We start from the raw sequence: 16,938 nt of genomic DNA, 5'->3' as shown, positions 1-16,938 counted from the left end.
ATGGACAAATATGGGTGCATTGATCGATCACAAGGCCTCTTGGAATTTGCCCTTCTCTCTCTACAGAAGATAAAGCAGGAATTCAGTATCAGGGAAACAATAATAGAAGACTTAAAAAGAAAAAAAGCCAACCATTGTTGATACGCATTTGTCAAAGACCTCCAGCTCCAGGGAAATGAAGCTGGACAGGAGCTTGGGCTGATGACATTATCCTGAAAGACTCACTTAAGGCCTTCTTGGAGAAAATGATTTTGAAAGCTACATGGATGACCCGGAGCCCTTTGTTTTGCTCTGTTCAGAGGGCTAATCCAAGCCTGATTTCTATGTTTTGACAATTTTGTCACCATAGTTTTCTCTGTAAACAACTGTCACATTGAGGGGTGACTAAGTTAGCCCCTTTGGATAAGGACACAGAATATTTAATGTTTAAAGATGAGTCTTTGGGCACATTCACTTAGAATTTAAGCATTACAGGAAAAAATACATGAGATTAATAGCATAAGAAGCTTGATAAAATGCTGGCATTGCAAGCCAAAATACTGATTGTTGATGCAGAACTGAGAAACCTTAATTAGATAATAGAATCAGCAGTGGTAAAATTGGGCAGCAAGGAAAAGCTCATATGAAAGGTCCAAAGTGAAAGGAGTGAAAGATGCTCAAATGATGTGATATTTATGCCCAATTTTTCCTTTGGATTAGTTCCCCCCCCCACAACCTTCCTCGATTTATCAAAGAAAAACAAAGTTGTAGGAAAGGAGCTGATAAATCATGCCCCAAATTCATACTTTGCAACTTCTGCAATAATTTTGATTAAACAATTTACTATCGGCAAATACAAATAACTGCTATTTTTTTAAAAAAAAGTATTGAAGTTACATAGCACTATTTTCAAAACCTAAATGATGCAAAAATGTGTATCAGTGTTAAAAACAGAATCTGCTGTGAATACAACTTGGTAAATTAATCTATAAAGGCAGATTAATTCAGGCCAATTAAAGTCTTTTTCAGCAGGAGATATAAGCATATTGCTACAAGATAGGGGATGGGGAAGAGTGATGTACCATTCTGATATGCAGGTTTGGGCTTTCTCCAAAGGATGTTACAAAAATAGGAAGATTCCCACTTTAACAAGTTCAGTTGTGTTGCATTAGGGTAAAGAAAATCTCTGTACTCTTAAAGCTGTTTAACTTCTGATGGAACCAGTCTTTAACTGATTAAAAAGGGCCACTAGTGAAGTCACCAGAGTTAGAACTTCAAGCTTGCTCTCAGGCACAGGCCTGTTGTTGTTGTTGTTGTTTAGTCGTGTCCGACTCTTCGTGACCCCATGGACCAGAGCACGCCAGGCACTTCTGTCTTCCACTGCCTCCCGCAGTTTGGTCAAACTCATACTGGTAGCTTCGAAGACACTATCCAACCATCTCGCCCTCTGTCGTCCCCTTCTCCTTGTGCCCTCCATCATTCCCAACATCAGGGTCTTTTCCAGGGAGTCTTCTCTTCTCATGAGGTGGCCAAAGTATTGGAGCCTCAGCTTCACGATCTGTCTTTCCAGTGAGCACTCAGGGCTGATTTCCTTAAGAATGGAGAGGTTTGATCTTGCAGTCCATGGGACTCTCAAGAGTCTCCTCCAGCACCATAATTCAAAAGCATCAATTCTTCGGCGATCAGCCTTCTTTATGGTCCAGCTCTCACTTCCATACATCACTACTGGGAAAACCATAGCTTTTACTATACGGACCTTTGTTGGCAAGGTGATGTCTCTACTTTTTAAGATGCTGTCTAGGTTTGTCATTGCTTTTCTCCCAAGAAGCAGGTGTGTCTTAATTTAGTGGCTGCTGTCACCATCTGCAGTGATCATGGAGCCCAAGAAAGTAAAATCTCTCACTGCCTCCATCAATACTGAGCCTTGGACCTTATGCACTTACATGTGTACCTCTGAGCCTGTAGAAAGTACTTTTTTGTTGTGTTGTAATATACAGTTAGTTGCATGAGGGTTAACCTGGGCTCAGGTTGCTGCTTAGCAGGGTCACAGTAGCTTCTGCTCCCCCCTCCCTTTCTCTCTCTCTGTGTTCTCTTCCTGGAGCAAGAGGAGGAGGAGTCATGTGGCTTTGGCTCCCAGCTCAGCTGATCCTGCAGGTGAACTGAATCTCTTCAAAAGGCAGATTTGAAAAGCCTGCACCTGTGCTATACATACACGATGCTTATTTGTAAGGAAACAATGTTCTTTCCTTTCTTGGGTCGTTTGTTTCACTGCCAGTTGACGGAGGGCTTCTTATGTTGCAGCTTCTGGAAACTGTGAGTAAATATTCCACTTATATGCAAAGTGATTTGCAAATCACTTATTTGAGTCTTTTTGTGGGGAACGTTTGTTGAAAGGTGGATGAAGGCAGATGTAAATCTAACCAGGTTTAAAAAGGTGCTTGGAGCAATCGCCGTTGTGCTTGACGCTGCCAGGAAAGAATAAAACTCTTCCAAAGCCCTCTCCGGCCCTTTACGTGGGCTCCACTTAGCTCTGGCCGGAAGGGCTGCTTCGTCGACGAGGCTGCAGGAGTCCGTCCCGCCCTTCAGTTTTCAGAGGAGGAGCCGCTCTCGGCCTACCCTGCGCCGTCCTTTCCAAATATCGGCAAAGTGCGCGCGCTTCTCGCTTGCAACCGTGCGCGAAGGGCGGCCTGCTGAGCCGCTCGCCCCGCAGAAGCAGTTTTTCTTTCCCTCCTCGCGGAGCTGCCCGGCGCCGCAGCCTTGTTCTTCCCAAGAGCCTGGAGAGAGACGCCGGGCGGGGAAGGGGGAGCCTCCGCTTCCCTTTCCTCTGACGCGCCTCGGCAGAGCGCAGAGAAGGAGCCACGCCGAAGCGCGCGCGCGCCTCAGTCATGGCGTCGTCCCGGCTGCCCCCGACGGCGCTTACTCTGAAGCAGGTAGAGAGGGAAGGGAAGGCAGGTGCCCACCAGCGAGGCGACTCTTCGCCCTTTCCTCGGCGAGGCAGAGAGCAGGGTCTAGGCTTGGCGACTGGGCATTGGAGGAGACTGCAGGGTCGGGGGACAGCAGCAGCAGGCAATACTGTAATGGCTTTGCTACCTTTAGGTCAGGGGCGTAGCCATTCCTGTTAATTATTTCTTTACTAATTCCATTTCTATACCGCTTAATTTAAAAATCTAAAGTTGTGAACAAGAAACGGAAGCTATAGCAGCAACTTAAGCAATAACCATTTTTTTGAAAAACAACAGGCAGTTGCATATGACAAAACTACAACATTACTGCTAATGCATAAATCGGGATTGGTTCCTTCTCCATCCCACGCCTCTCACCCAGAGCCCAAATAAACTCACAGCTGTTCGCAAAAATTCCAGGAAGAGGAAGGATCCTAGAAACTCCTGTCAGCACCCGAGCTTTTCAGTCTGGGCTTGCTTTTGTGGGCAGGTGGGAGCAGCTTCCTCAGGATGCCCCTTTCAGCAGTAGGGCAGCGCTCTCCACACCCAGTTCCAGGTACAGCAGGGTTGGTAAGTTGCCCAGAGGGTCCCAAAGGTGGGGAAAGGACATCTCACCACCCCTCTGTTCTCTTTTCCTTGAGCTGCTTCCACCATAGCATTTGCATGCTGAGGAAAAGCTTTGCCAGCTGATTTTCTGCAGGAAAAGGAAAGATGTAAATAGTATAGTTTGGCATGTTTATGTTCACGCTTCACAGGAGTGTTGGGGACCCCATTAAGGCTGCATTTATATTCGTCTGAGCAATAGCATTTAGCAATAGCATCTAAGGGTTATTTGGATAGGCATGCTTGCTTCTGTTCTGTTTTTTCACATTTTAGGTGATGGAACGTATACTGCTTTTTGACCCAAGAGGGGATGATGAGCAGGTGATGTCCTAGAATTGTTCTTGGATCCACTTCTTACATTTTTTTACTGCCCTACCCTCTGTAGTGGACAGGACAAGAGTGTAGGAAATAGAAAAGCAACCTATATTTTTGTTCTATGAAAAAAAATGTCAAGAACTTAGGTTTCTTTTCGAAAAGGAGTTTGTACTCCTATAGAATTTTAGCATTCTGGTTGCTGTGAATAACAGAGGAGTTAACACGGGTTGTACTGATAGAACTTTCTGGGTAAACAAGGCCTCACCTCTGCTTTGCAAAGTGGGCCTTGCAAAGATGGGAACAAGTGCTTGCCCTTATAAACATGTGCTCCACATGAGTTTGGCCATTCACATGTAGCACAAGCTTTGTAACTCAGGCATTTACACTCCACATGTAAATGGGACAGTGATTTATATGTAACAAGGTACTTGCGGAAATCTTATGCAGATGAGTGCTTTACCTGTGGCATTGTGTGTTGTGCATCTGACCTTTTTAACTTAATATTTTAAATTCAGGTAGGTAGCCGTGTTGGTCTGACGCAGTCAAAATAATAATAATAAAAATGTCCGGTAGCACCAACTAAGTTTGTTCTGGTATAAGCTTTCGTGTGCATGCACACTTCTTCAGATACCTTCAGATACCTGCACATGAAAGCTTATACCAGAAAAAACTTAGTTCGTCTATAAGATGCTACTGGACAATTTTTTATTTATTTTTTATTTTTTGAGTGAGACAATTTATAAATGAATGGGCAATAGTGGATGTATGGTGACTGGTAGTTTGGAAAACATTGCGTTTTACATGTGAACGCATTAATGTATTAACGTATCTTCCGTCTTTTTTCATTTAAAGATTTATTTGTTTTGAATTACAGAAAAGAACTATTTTTCTTTCATAGTGTAGTAAGTGGTGATATGTGTCGCACATGGGCCTCTTCATTGTAGTGTTTGAATCATTGTTATGATCCTGTCAAATGTTTTAAAACTCAAGGTTAAATTTATTCTACTTTTGGAGTGATTTTATAGATGACTGTAAATGGACCAACATGGGAGGGCAGGTAGTTAGATTTATAACTGATTTATAGACTGTGGTTTGCAGCAGAAAGCAGATGGACCCCGTAGTGGGATTACTGCATCCATAGGTTATATACACAGGTTCAGACTCCAGTTAAAAGGATCCCTGGGCTAGATTTCTACTTGAGATCTGGAGAGCATCTGACATTCAGAGCAGATGAAGGGTGGAACATGTCACCCTCCAGATGTTTTGGGACTCTGCCAACAACCCCAGCTAGCATGCCACAGGTTGACATCCCTGGAATAGACAACGAATACAAAAGTTTTATCAGTCACCTGACTCGGTTTAAGACACCTTTCCATGAGGATGTGAGCGCATGATCAACACTAGATTCCACAGACAGTAAAAGGGTCATCCTTTATTTTTCTTGATACCTTGCAGTTCTTGAGAAGGCAGCAGGTCCTTCAGTTGTATAGAAAAATTCTGAAGGCTGTTCGTCAGGTGCCTAATGAAGCTGATCGCCATTACCTCAGGGACTGGGCAAGGGAAGACTTCAAAAGAAACAAAGGTGCTACAGATGAGGTGAGAAATACTTGTGGTTCTGTTGACTTGGTACACTGCAGTTGAAGGTTGAACCTTTATTCCTGGCTCATGAAGATGTCTTCTCCGAGACTTCCAAACAGCCTGTTCAGAACACCTCATAATGACTGGGAATAATTATCACTGTGTCTCACCTGCAAGAGGTGCCACGGTAGACTGGACAAATTTGGAATATTTGATTAAATGACTCAAGAATGGGGATTTTCAAGGCTGACTATGTAAAACCCCAAACTGGTCATTGTGGTAAACCCTCTGAAGTAATTGGCTAATATTTCAACCAATTTTTATGGGCTGTAATACCTTGCTGCGCAAAATTAACAAGATTCAGTTTCATAAGATGTATAGAGAGCTACTAGTTTGAAAAGCTGGTTGGAGCGTTTATTAGAGATCTCACTGCATATTCTTAGGAAGATTCAGGTAGGTAGCCATGTTGGTCTGATGCAGTCAGATTTTTTTTTAATACTTTCTTAGGAAAGTAATTATTAAATAGTGTTGGGTGGATCATTTTTATGGTTATAAGTTATAATACTTAAATGAATCCATCCCATGTGCCATATCCTTTCCTTACAAAAGGGTAATCGTGGCTCAGAGTGGATTGGGAGGGGAGTAGTTGAGCCACATTGGACCAGGTAGAACAGGGGTCAGCAACCTTTTTCAGCCATGGGCCGGTCCACCGTCCCTCAGACCATGGGGGGGGGAGGACTATTTTGGGGGGGATGAACAAATTCCTATGCCCCACAAATAACCCAGAGATGCATTTTAAATAAAAGGACACATTCTACTCATGTAAAAACACGCTGATTCCCGGATCATTTGTGGGCCGGATTGAGAAGGCGATTAGGCCGCATCCGGCCCCCGGGCCTTAGGTTGCCTACCCCTGAGGTAGAATGTTGATAGCACCAAAGGCATTTGTTAGGTCAGTACTTCGTCTGCAGACAGATGTCACCAAGTTTAATATTCTTTTGTTTCACTCTTAGATACTGCTTCAGTATACTGCGGGATTTCTCAACCTTGGGTCCCCATATGTTCTTGAACTACAACTCCCATAATCCCTGTCCACTGGCCATGCTGGCTAGGAATGATGGGAGTTTTAGTAACAACATGTAGGGACCCAGAGTTGAGAAAGGCTGGTATAGTAGATAGGTGGTTTTTAACAGCTCTGATACTTTTCTGTGGCCTTAACATTTTATGTATGTATGTATGAGCTCCAGTGGCACAGTCTCAAGACTGAATACAATAATGTTAGGTGGTTAACAGGATGTCCCTGCCCACCTGTCATTGTTGCCTGTTGTGGTCAGACTACCCATCCCTGTCATAGAGATTCATTTACCACACACGCTGCCAGTATTCTGGCATCTTTTCAAGATGTGCCTGTTTATCCTAGGCCCTGCAGAATAGTGACTGTTTTTATTAACACAATATGCCTCACCTGCTATAGTTGTCAGATTCTCTTAATGCTGTATTACTGTTCATTTGCAGTTAGTGTATGTGGTACTCAACCCTGAGCTCCTCTCAGAGGAAGGGTGGTGTAAAATATAATAAGGATTAACTGCAATCATAGAACACTTAGGAAATGACCAAGGAACTTTATCTTGCATTCCAATTTCAAAAAGTTTATGCTAGTGCAGCTGTTGGTTCTTTGCTTCCTAAACATATCTAGAAAACAATAAACACAAGATGTTGTTGTTTTTGAGCCCATTTTAGCATGGTAGATCTTCAGGAGGGGAGCCATAACATGCAGTATTGTTTGTTATGTGAAAGATCTTTCTGGTATGTAACATAAGCAGAGGCTTTTCTAAGTGCACTCTAGGAGTAGCCCTAATATGTAGAGCAGCCTTTGGGGTGAGATCATTAGTTGCGAATTTTATGGATGTAAATATAGACTGATAAAACATTTGTTGAAATAGAGGAACAGATTCAAGTGTATGAATACATATTGCCTTGCATGTGCCTACTAAGTATATAATTTCTGCTTTGCAGGACACAATTAGGATGATGATCACTCAAGGCAACCTACAGCTTGAAGAGCTTGAGAGAACACTAAAGCTGGCAAAATCGTAGCCATCATTCACTGATGGTGGAACACGGTATTTGTTGTTTCAGTGTGTCTCCCTCAAAAGACTGCCATGGAAGGACCTCTCACGCAACCAAACTGATTTCTGTGTAGACTCCCTTATTGGTAAGTAGACTTAAGCAAAGCAGCTAGCACTGCTATAGGTGAGAGTGTTGAGATTTTTTTTAAGGTTCAGGTGTGATGGGAAGCAGCTCATAAGAGGTTGAAACACAGGGAGATTTCTAGTTCTGAACTAGGTCTGTAATACTATGGGAGGTGTGCGCTATCTTAAGTAGTTGTTCTTAAGGTGCTGCTCTTAACACTTCTGAGGGCAGTTAACATTTCTGAAATCCATTGAAACCCCCAGAGAGTGACCCATGCACATCTAAACCTGCCTGAAAACAATGGGATACTCAAAATGAACAGAGTGCAGAAAACCTTTAGTAAATTTTTGATGGGACATTCTGTGTGTTTCCAGAGATGGAGGATAGTCAGTTATGCTGCTTGTTTCCAGCAGGCTTAGTGCAGCCTAATATGCTTTTTCCTGCTCCGGATAGTAGGACTCGAAACAATGGATTCGAGTTATAAGAATAGAGATTACAACTAAACATCAGGAGGAACTTTCTGACAGTTCAGCAGTGGAACAGACTCCCATGGGAGCTTGTAGACTCTCCTTCCTTGGAGGTTTTCAAGCAGAGGTTGTATGGCTTTGGATGAGATTCTTCCATTGTAGGGGATTGTTGGACCAGATGACCAGTGGGGATCCCTTCTAACTCTATAATTCTATAACAGGGGGAAACATTCAGTTAGATTGTCTGCTACGCCCTTCCATTCCATTTTAAGACTGTGGTGAGATAACAGGCTCCATGTCTTCAATTGTCTTCAATTCAAATGTCTTCAACTTTTTTTGACCACTGCTCAGTTCTACCCTGACAAAGAGTTTTGGAGAACTCAAAAACCTGCAGACTTAGTTTGTGATAGTGCACTATTAGCTTGTTTGGCCTACCTTAAATATGGATTTTGGTGTTAAAAATTTCTTTTTTAGCTATATCACACAACCCAACACCACCACCTCCAAATTGTAACAATTATAACCTAGGCACATTTAATATGCTTATAGATTTATGGATTATCGGATTTAAATTCATTGTAGGATTTAAATTATACCCCACTTTGGGCAGCATAGATTTAGACCATAGAAGCACATGAATGTAAAAAATGTAGAGTATTTGGATTGAGATTTTGTGCATAAAGAGCTTTATGTACTTTTTGTATACAACCATCTCTCTTTAAGGACTTCATTCAAAATGTTTATACTCTTACATGAGAGGTAAGATCTGTGCCTGGAGAACTATTTCTAAATCACAACAGATTTGGCCTCAATTCAGCATTAGTTGTGCAATAATAGGGCTAGCAAAGCACAATCATGGGCACATCCAGAGGCATACAGTGTTAATATATTGCATCCTCACTAAGATGTGCAAAACATATGCAAGTCTGCTTACATACACTAGATTTCTTTAGCTGCATCGGGCTGTTAAACTTCTAAAAGCAATAGCTGTTTTTGCCTAAGTGTCATGCCAACATTAATGTTAAAGATTAACACCCTGGGTGAAAAAAATACCTTGACACATATCACAGCACTCAAGATATATTTAAAAATAAAGTAAGGCTGAATAACAGTATAATTTGAAGACTTGAGACTACACAATCCACCAGGGGCCAATTGTGCATAGAAACTTTGAGGCAAGTTTAAAAACTTTTGTTAAAGATGAAATTCATGTGGGGCAAGTGCAGTGAAGACAAAATCTAATTTAGGAAATACGGCCCATTTCTGTACTTGCAAGAACCATTCTATTCTCCAAATAACAGTTAGTGGGCCAGAAGAACATGTTGCTACTATCTAGCAGTATATTTTTTTCCTTTATGAGTGAAACAAGGTACCACACCTTGGTTAGAAGTTGGCTGGGGCATCAGGACCCAGCTAAAAAGGCCATATTTAGCTCACAGACCACCAGTTGGCCATCACTATACAAGGACAAGGTGTTAACTTTTAGGAATTTACTGTCACTCAAAGGTACTCGATATCTATCTATATATAATGGTTTTTTCTGGCTGCAAGTATGCCAATTAGCTTTTTGGTTGGAAGGGTAAAACTTCAGCACCTCCATCCCAAGAGCTGAGCAGTAAAACGGTATGACAAAAGTACACATAGGCAGCACAAAGTGTTAGATAGGACTTGAAAATCACTCGCATGACCTGTTTGCACACAGTTCCCCATATAGGCTACTCTATCTGCATTGGGGTAGGGGAACCCATAGGATTCATAAAATGGCAGTGCAGTTCTATGAAGGAGGAAGAGGTAGCCTTGCTAATTTGGGGCGCTTAATTCTTTTATTTTCAAAAAGATACATGAGCACATATGGTAGAGCAAGAGAATGCTTCGCTTCAAAAACATGTCTTAAATACGTATAAAATAAAACTTTACAAGATTCATAAAAATGGCACAGGCATACTGGAGAGCTGTATCATCAGCACTGAAAAGCCACGCAACTATGTTCTGTATTATACTATCACCACTGGCACACTGTATAGGGATAAAAGAAACATTTTTAACGGGAAGGAAAATTCAATGCAGTTTCTGTACAAAACAAGTGCTACTTGGAGGGCAGCAATCTGCATTCCTTGTGAGCAATGCACGAGCAAAAATCCTTATAATCTGGAAAGGCCACAAATCCCCAAGAAGTGTAAAATTCCAATAAAATTAGCTTAATTGCTGTTTGTGAAAGTTATCAGTTCCTTTGCACACTTCATGAGAGCAGGCAAATGCTAATGTTCCTTCTGCACTTTAGTCCTTAGCTTATAGAGTTCCTCTTCTAAACTTTTTATATGTTCTTTGAGGAGTGCTTTATCTTCCTGGGCTCTCTGGTCAGCTTGGCTCCGAGCTTCTTCAATCTTCCTTTCATACCACTTCTCCATCTGGCTGGATACAGCCTCAAAAAAGTACTGTGTGATTTCCAGAGCTTGAGAAGTGCCTGCAAGTTGAGGGCTGACCTCTTTTCCTCCAGAGACAGCAGGTGGTGGTGGTGGTGGTGGCGGCGGCGGCTGTTGCTCTGCAGAGTGGGTGCCTGCATGTTGCTGAGGCCTGTGCTTCAACTGACCACTTCTGCCAGACCTCTTTGTTTGAGTTCCTTTATCTATAAAGCAGCCTCCTCTCTCCACCTCGGTCTTTGTAAATTCGGTAGGGGTCTTGGAAACAGTTTGTACCTTTGCATGTCTCAGTTTGGAGCCTGAGTATTCAGATGGTGGCAGTTCTTGTTTCAATCTGCTGAAACTTGCTTTGTCTTTGGGCCTTACAACTTGAGGAGAAACTGCAGCGGGAGTTGGGCCAGCACCAACTAACTGTTGCTCTATTCCTGTAAATAAGGAAATATGAACAGTTATTGAGTTGGTTTTTTAAAAAAATGTTTTTATTAAAGGTTTTCTTGGGTTACAAAAGTACATTCTGTGTCTCTGCTTTCTGTTCATAGAATTCTTTCTTCAGATCAGTTATACGCTTATGTTACAGACAGTATAAGGTTGGGGGGAGGGGGTAGTAAACTTTCATTCATTTACATAGTGTATGTGTAAGGTTTTTGTGCCAGTGTCACGTGGGTAGGTTCTCTTACTATTCAATTTACTAGTTTTCATTGGCAGTGAGGGAGATTGGGGACTCCAGGGCATGGTTGGTTGCCTTCAGTAGACTGCAATGAGTGAGGTGGAGGGGTTGTTGGGTCAAGTTTGCCATATCAGTTCATATGCTGTCGGTGGGTTCTTGTTGGGCTGGGTGTGTAATAAAGGGGAGCCAACACCAGGGTGAAACCATTCTTATTTGTGCCCATGCTAGCTTCAGTTTGTTTAGTATCAGTGGTCCATGTTCACTCCTGACAGGTCCCTCCAGTGTCTAGCTATGATGCTCCTGGCTGTTGAGAGTAGGTGGGTGAGCATTTTTGTCTTGGAAAATACTAAATAAGGCCAGTTCTGGGGTGGCTTCTAATGCTTAGTTACTTTGCATATTTCTTGTAGGACTGATGTCCAAAAGGGTTGGGTTTTGGGGCATTCCCACCACATGTGGAGGTGCAACCTCTCCAGCATTTTGGTGAGGTTCCGGGGTGTATCAGTGCCAGCTACCATCTGTAGATAGGTTTCAAGGTGAGTTCCCTTCTTTTGGCTGAGATGGATTAAACTATGATCTAAACATTCCTTTAATCCATCAGGCAGGGTTTATTTTGTAACCTATGACGTGCTCCCTTTTGATTGAGATGAGGGGGTTTCTGGGATTCTAGGATTTTGTATCTTGTGGAAACCATGGCATGTCCCTCTGTTGTCAGGAGGTGGTTTTCGAAGTTGGTCCAAGGCCTAGTGGCTGCTGCTGCTTTTACTGCTAGATTGTTTACGGTGGTGTGTTTTCCAGGGTATTTGGGCGTCTCCTAGTTTAGTGTTGTGGGGATTTTCCTTAGTTTTGAAGGAATGGGTATGCTATGGTGGGGGTGTTTTCGATTAGGTACGCACAGCGATAGTCACATTGTTTCGTACGCACAGCGATAGTCACATTGTTTCGTCTTATCTTCTAAGACGTATGGGATTATGTGGTGCACTTGGTTGGTGGTGATTGATCTATGTTGGAAATTCCCTATGCCCAGCCTTAGCTGTAGATGATTGGCTGTGTCAGTGAAACATCGTGTTCTGCTGATATCATATCAAGCTGCATTGGCCCTCCAATATAGCTTGCTCCTCTCTCTGCCATATGGAGGGCAGTTTGTGATGGCGGCTTCACCCGGCGGTATATTGTGTGTGAAACAGACACCACATCCGAGACCCTCTGGTACCAGTGGCCCAGTGTTGAAAGTGGCACTGGTAGCAGAGGGTCTTGGGTGTGATGTCTTTTTCACCCAAAATATACCATTGGGTGAAGCCACCATCACAATCTGCCCTCCATGTATCAATACAGCACCCAGGCCTACTGTATTTTTCGCTCTATAGGACGCACCCGACCACAGACCTTGTTTTAGAGGGGGAGAACAAGAAAAAAAAATTCTCCCCCTCTCTGCCCAGCGCCCCTTCAGCGAAGCTGCAGGAGGTACTGAATTTTTTTTCCTTGGTCTCCCCCTCTAAAACAAGGTGCCGTTCAAGGTGCGTTCAGTCGCCTCTAGGTGGCTACCTTAGAAGCCTGGAGAGTGAGAGAGGCGCACCGACCCCTCTCGCTCTCCAGGCTCCAGTGAAGGCAACCCAAAGCCTCCGGAGTGCGGCGGGAGTACCCACTGCGCTCCAGAGGCTTCGGGTTCCTTTTGACCTGCTCTTTGGGGCTGGGGGGGGGGGAAGCCCGCCGCCAGCCCCAAAGAGCAGGTCGGGGAGCAGCGGAAAGGTGCGCAGCCTTCCCGCTGCTCCACGAGCTTCTCGGGGCTGCTGGGGAAGCCTGGGTTTCTCCCCCCCTCAAAGCCCCCAAGTCCTCTCCAGCCGGGAGAGGCTGCATGGGGCTAAGAAGCAATAGCCGCGCGCAGCCCCTCCGGCAGGGAGGGGCTGCGTGCGGCTATGGCAATACCCCCACCTCCCGCAAAAGCCCACAGGAGCCGCACACCCTTTAAGGAGCGTGCGGCTCCTGCGGGCTTTTCTACGAGGAGGGAGAAGGGACGGACTGGCCGCATCAGTCCCTTCTCCCTCCTGGGGAAAAGTCCGCAAGAGCCGTGCAGAGCTTTTGGGGGCTTTTTCTGCCTGCCTCCCCCCCTGCATTCGCTCCATAAGACGCACACATATTACCCCTTTCTTTTTAGGAAGGGAAAAGTGTGTCTTACAGAGCGAAAAATGCAGTATTTACAGCAGGAGTGATGAACCTCTGACCCACTATTAAGGGGGTGCACGCATGACTAATCATAGCTCATTCTCTCAACCACTTTCCGGTATTCATTGTCTCAACCAGAGACAAGGAATGCCAGCCATCACCTAATTGGGACAAGCACTAATCCAAAATGTGTCTGATCAATGTGGAAGAGGATCTGAAGGCATTGGAGGAGGTGCTCCCTCATATTACAGATTCTTTGCCACAATACTCTAGCATAGCTTTCCCTTCCAGAAACTACTAACAAAAAGATACCTGGAGTGTTGGCTTCTTGAACAACAAAATACTGCTTTCCAAAGCTCTGCTCTGTTGTGGGCACTCTACTTCTTCCAGTATCTTCCGAGACACTATTCTGAAGGGCAGTGCAAGAATGTTGCTGCGAACCATCCGACTGCAGTGGGGTTTGGCTAGCTTTACAGTCCTTCGTACAAGGAAGGTTCTCTGTATCCAAAGTCTCAGCGAGTGACTCACATGTAGATAGAGTTGATTTTGGCCTTGAAGATCTAGAGTCTCCAGAAAGCTTCAACTCCAGGTTCTGAATTTTTAGCATACACCAAGCTTTCAGTTCCCCCACCAATGATATCTGTAAGGGAAAAACCCATGTACAAATCAGAGGCCATCAAATGACAGTCTATTAGTTTTAGCAGCTAAATGCATGCTAGATTATTGTTGCAGCCTGATCTACTGAGTTAAAGAGAACTTAGTGTCCTATATAGTAAGGAAGTTTACAAATCTAGCTTCGGGATAATGAATGTTTTCTTTGAAAGACCCTAGCAATAATGGATCTGATCTGCACTATTGCACACTGAAATGGAACATTTGCATTGGTGTATTGGCCTGGAACACTGTAATTATACCATGATTTGTAGCACTGTGCTAGGACCACAATATATGCAATAGCCATTATTAATTGCTAGTGCAGTATGTCTGGAGATACAATCTTGCTTATTCTACCAAAATGGGGGAGTAGGACATTGCTGTAAGATTATTATTGCTGCATTAGATCCATAAAAATGTCAGAACAAATATTAAGATTCTTGAGGATAGCAAGCAGGAGCATTCTTTTTAATCATTTTATATTTCATCCTTCCGCTTGGCTAAAAAAATATATCAACCTACGTGAAGTTTTTAACCTCCCAGATCAGATCTAATAATGTAACCAACCAGTGCTGCGGACAAACGTCAGCTCCCTTGGCCAGTAAAGCGAGGTGAGCGTCACAACCCCAGAGACATTCGCGACTGGACTTAACTGTCAGGGGTCCTTTACCTTCTACTGCACCCCCATGTTCACCAATGCACAGGGTTGTTGACTTTTTTTCTTATTATGTAAGGAAATATAAATTTTAAGAGACATTCTGAAAGCATTTTTCTGCTGGGTTTCTAAAACTGGAAGTTCAAATGTTAGCTACCTAAAAGGCAATCAAATTATGACACCACAAAAATCAAATGAGAAGCAGATATTTCCTCAGAATATGGGTTCGTTTAAGCATCTTGCAAAAAGGTTTTACATAAGATCACTGAAATGGATAAGCGCCGTCAAGAAACATATTTAAATGGCTTATTTCCAACCACCCAAGTAAGCTATCTATGAAAATGAAATGAAAATGTATCTCACTATAACCAGAAAATGTATCTCACTATAACCAGATAATTTTCTTTTAAAAATTGCTTGTCATTCTTTTAGATAAGCACTCTTTTCTGTGTATCTTAAATGGAAAGTTTCAGATTCCTCATTGTCTTATATGCTCCACGAGATACTTATTTTCTAATCTACCTGGCGTTTCTCCCCTTCATGCCTTTCCAACTCGGCATGCTCCTGAAGACGATGAAGGCACTCTGTTCTTTCTGCTGACAGCCTCTCTGCCATCAATTTGTCTAAAACGCGGAGCTGTGATAAAAGAGGAAAGCACAGCAGAAATGACAACAATGCATAGGCTGGCTTATTAAACCTCATTACTTTACTACTGGTAATTTAACTTACCAAGGGCAAAAATTGCATCTAAAAAGGACAGCAGAAAAGGCATTTGTGAAACATTGTGAATAAAAGTATTCCTTTCAGTGCTTTTAAAAACACTGCAGGTTATTTCAGTTGGCTGCAGGTATGACTCTAAGGAGTGACACAATAAACAAATGATCAAGGTGATACCTTGATAATAATAAGAGATACTGCAGTGATCAAGGCAGATTTCTGGTAATTCTAAACCCTGCTTGCTTCCCAAGGCTTTTCAGACCTCCTTGCTCAGTGCAGGAATGTCTGGCAAGGAGAGTAGTGCCACTATGTCCTGCATTGCAGCCCCTCCAGAAATACAATTAACTAATGTCTGGCTAGGCCAGGTCTGGCTACTCCATGGGGCAACAGCCATATAGAAAAGATTGCCACGTTATGAGTTTCAAGCAGCCTCCACCTGAAGATTGTAACAAGTAGACCAGAAGTGGAGAACTGTTTTCTGGCTGGCAGGCCAGATCCTTGTGTCTCCCCACCCCTAGGAGGGCCAAATCTGACAGATGGGCAAACCCCTGAAGACCTAGTGACAGTCAGTGCTCTTTTGTAAACAGCCCCTCGCTATTCTTTAAAACCTCATTTTCAAAGAGCAGCGTGGAGCTGTCTGCAAAAGGGCTTTCAATCAGCTCACCCTGCTTTTTGAAGTCTGCATCACCTGGTGTCGTTCTGATGTAAGGTGGTTGACAGGTGGGGAAGAGAAACATGGAACAGGGTTGCACCCTCTGCTCACCAGCAGGATAAGCTGCTGGTTCTGCTACTCCAGTGTGTTCTCCCAGGGAATGGGACCCTGCCTATATCAGTTGACCCAGTGACATCAGCTGGTGAACAGGTGGGTATGATTTGGGGGAAATGGCTTCATGGGCCAACTTTGACCCCCTGTTGGGCCAAGAGTATAGTCTACGGGCTATAGGTCCCCCATTCCTGACACAGACCAACCCACGCCCTATAGGCTTTAATCAGGCTTCTGGTGTTTGAAGAAACACTTTGTCCATGGAATGTTTCCTTACCTGATGCTGAGTTTTGTTTTCCATTTGACCTAGTTTGCTGTTCATCTTATCCTGCGCTGTAACAAGCTCCGCTTTTATTTCTTCCACAGCGGCTGCCAGCTGGTTCTCTACTTTATCTATCAGTGGCTCACAACGACATCCGTTTATTGGTGCCTGCAAGAAGCAAAACAACTGTGACAACACATCCCCTGTATCTTAATAACAACCATGATTGGCTCAAAGGACAGCAAAGCAACCACAACGAACAGTACTGCTTGGAGCCTCCAGGGAGAAAACAAATATACAGGTTATACAGTAGGAAATGAAAATAAAATAAATTTGCCTGGACGTTTTTTCTCAAGAGTTCATCCTTCGCATTTAGAGTATACAGAGGGCCTTTATTCGTTTAGGGAGAAAAATGGCAAGATATTAGCTGTTTAAGAAAAGCACAACTACAGCCAATAGTTTAAACAAATAGCTTGCTTGACCTGCTGCTGTAAAAATGAGTCTACCGTAGAACCACAGCATTTCCCATTGACTGCAGCTTAGAGGCTACCAGTGTATGCTCC

General features: G+C 43.4%; 2 protein-coding genes across 15 annotated transcripts in view; one reads left to right on the top strand and one right to left on the bottom strand.

Annotated features, from left to right (window-relative positions):
* Window positions 1–2,620: 2,620 nt before the first annotated feature.
* LYRM2 (LYR motif containing 2) lies at window positions 2,621–16,722 on the top strand. 3 transcript variants are annotated; one of them, XM_081186684.1, is made up of 4 exons: window positions 2,621–2,909; window positions 5,295–5,435; window positions 7,434–7,632; window positions 16,480–16,722. In XM_081186684.1, exons 1-3 carry the CDS (start codon window positions 2,865–2,867, stop codon window positions 7,512–7,514), a joined length of 267 nt encoding a protein of 88 aa, XP_081042810.1. In that variant the 5' UTR covers window positions 2,621–2,864; the 3' UTR covers window positions 7,515–7,632; window positions 16,480–16,722. The 3 variants fall into 3 exon arrangements, with proteins under 3 accessions (XP_081042810.1, XP_081042809.1, XP_081042811.1); XM_081186683.1 differs by lacking the exon at window positions 2,621–2,909 and adding an exon at window positions 3,226–3,491; XM_081186685.1 differs by lacking the exon at window positions 2,621–2,909 and adding an exon at window positions 3,780–3,845.
* The window catches only part of ANKRD6 (ankyrin repeat domain 6), a 66,198-nt gene continuing 59,141 nt past the window's right edge, over window positions 9,882–16,938 (bottom strand). For all 12 annotated transcript variants that reach the window (XM_081186552.1, XM_081186560.1, XM_081186559.1 and 9 more), the window contains 4 exons: window positions 16,391–16,543; window positions 15,156–15,269; window positions 13,637–13,964; window positions 9,882–10,922 (listed from right to left, as the gene is read on the bottom strand). In XM_081186552.1, coding sequence (XP_081042678.1) covers window positions 10,336–10,922; window positions 13,637–13,964; window positions 15,156–15,269; window positions 16,391–16,543 — 1,182 coding nt within the window. In that variant the 3' untranslated portion in view covers window positions 9,882–10,335. The remainder of the gene's footprint in view (window positions 10,923–13,636; window positions 13,965–15,155; window positions 15,270–16,390; window positions 16,544–16,938) is intronic.

This window comes from Podarcis bocagei (genome assembly GCF_964188305.1).
Source record: "Podarcis bocagei genome assembly, chromosome: 3".
NCBI classification, from domain to species: Eukaryota; Metazoa; Chordata; class Lepidosauria; order Squamata; family Lacertidae; genus Podarcis; species Podarcis bocagei.
This window is presented reverse-complemented; position numbering and strand designations above follow the sequence as displayed.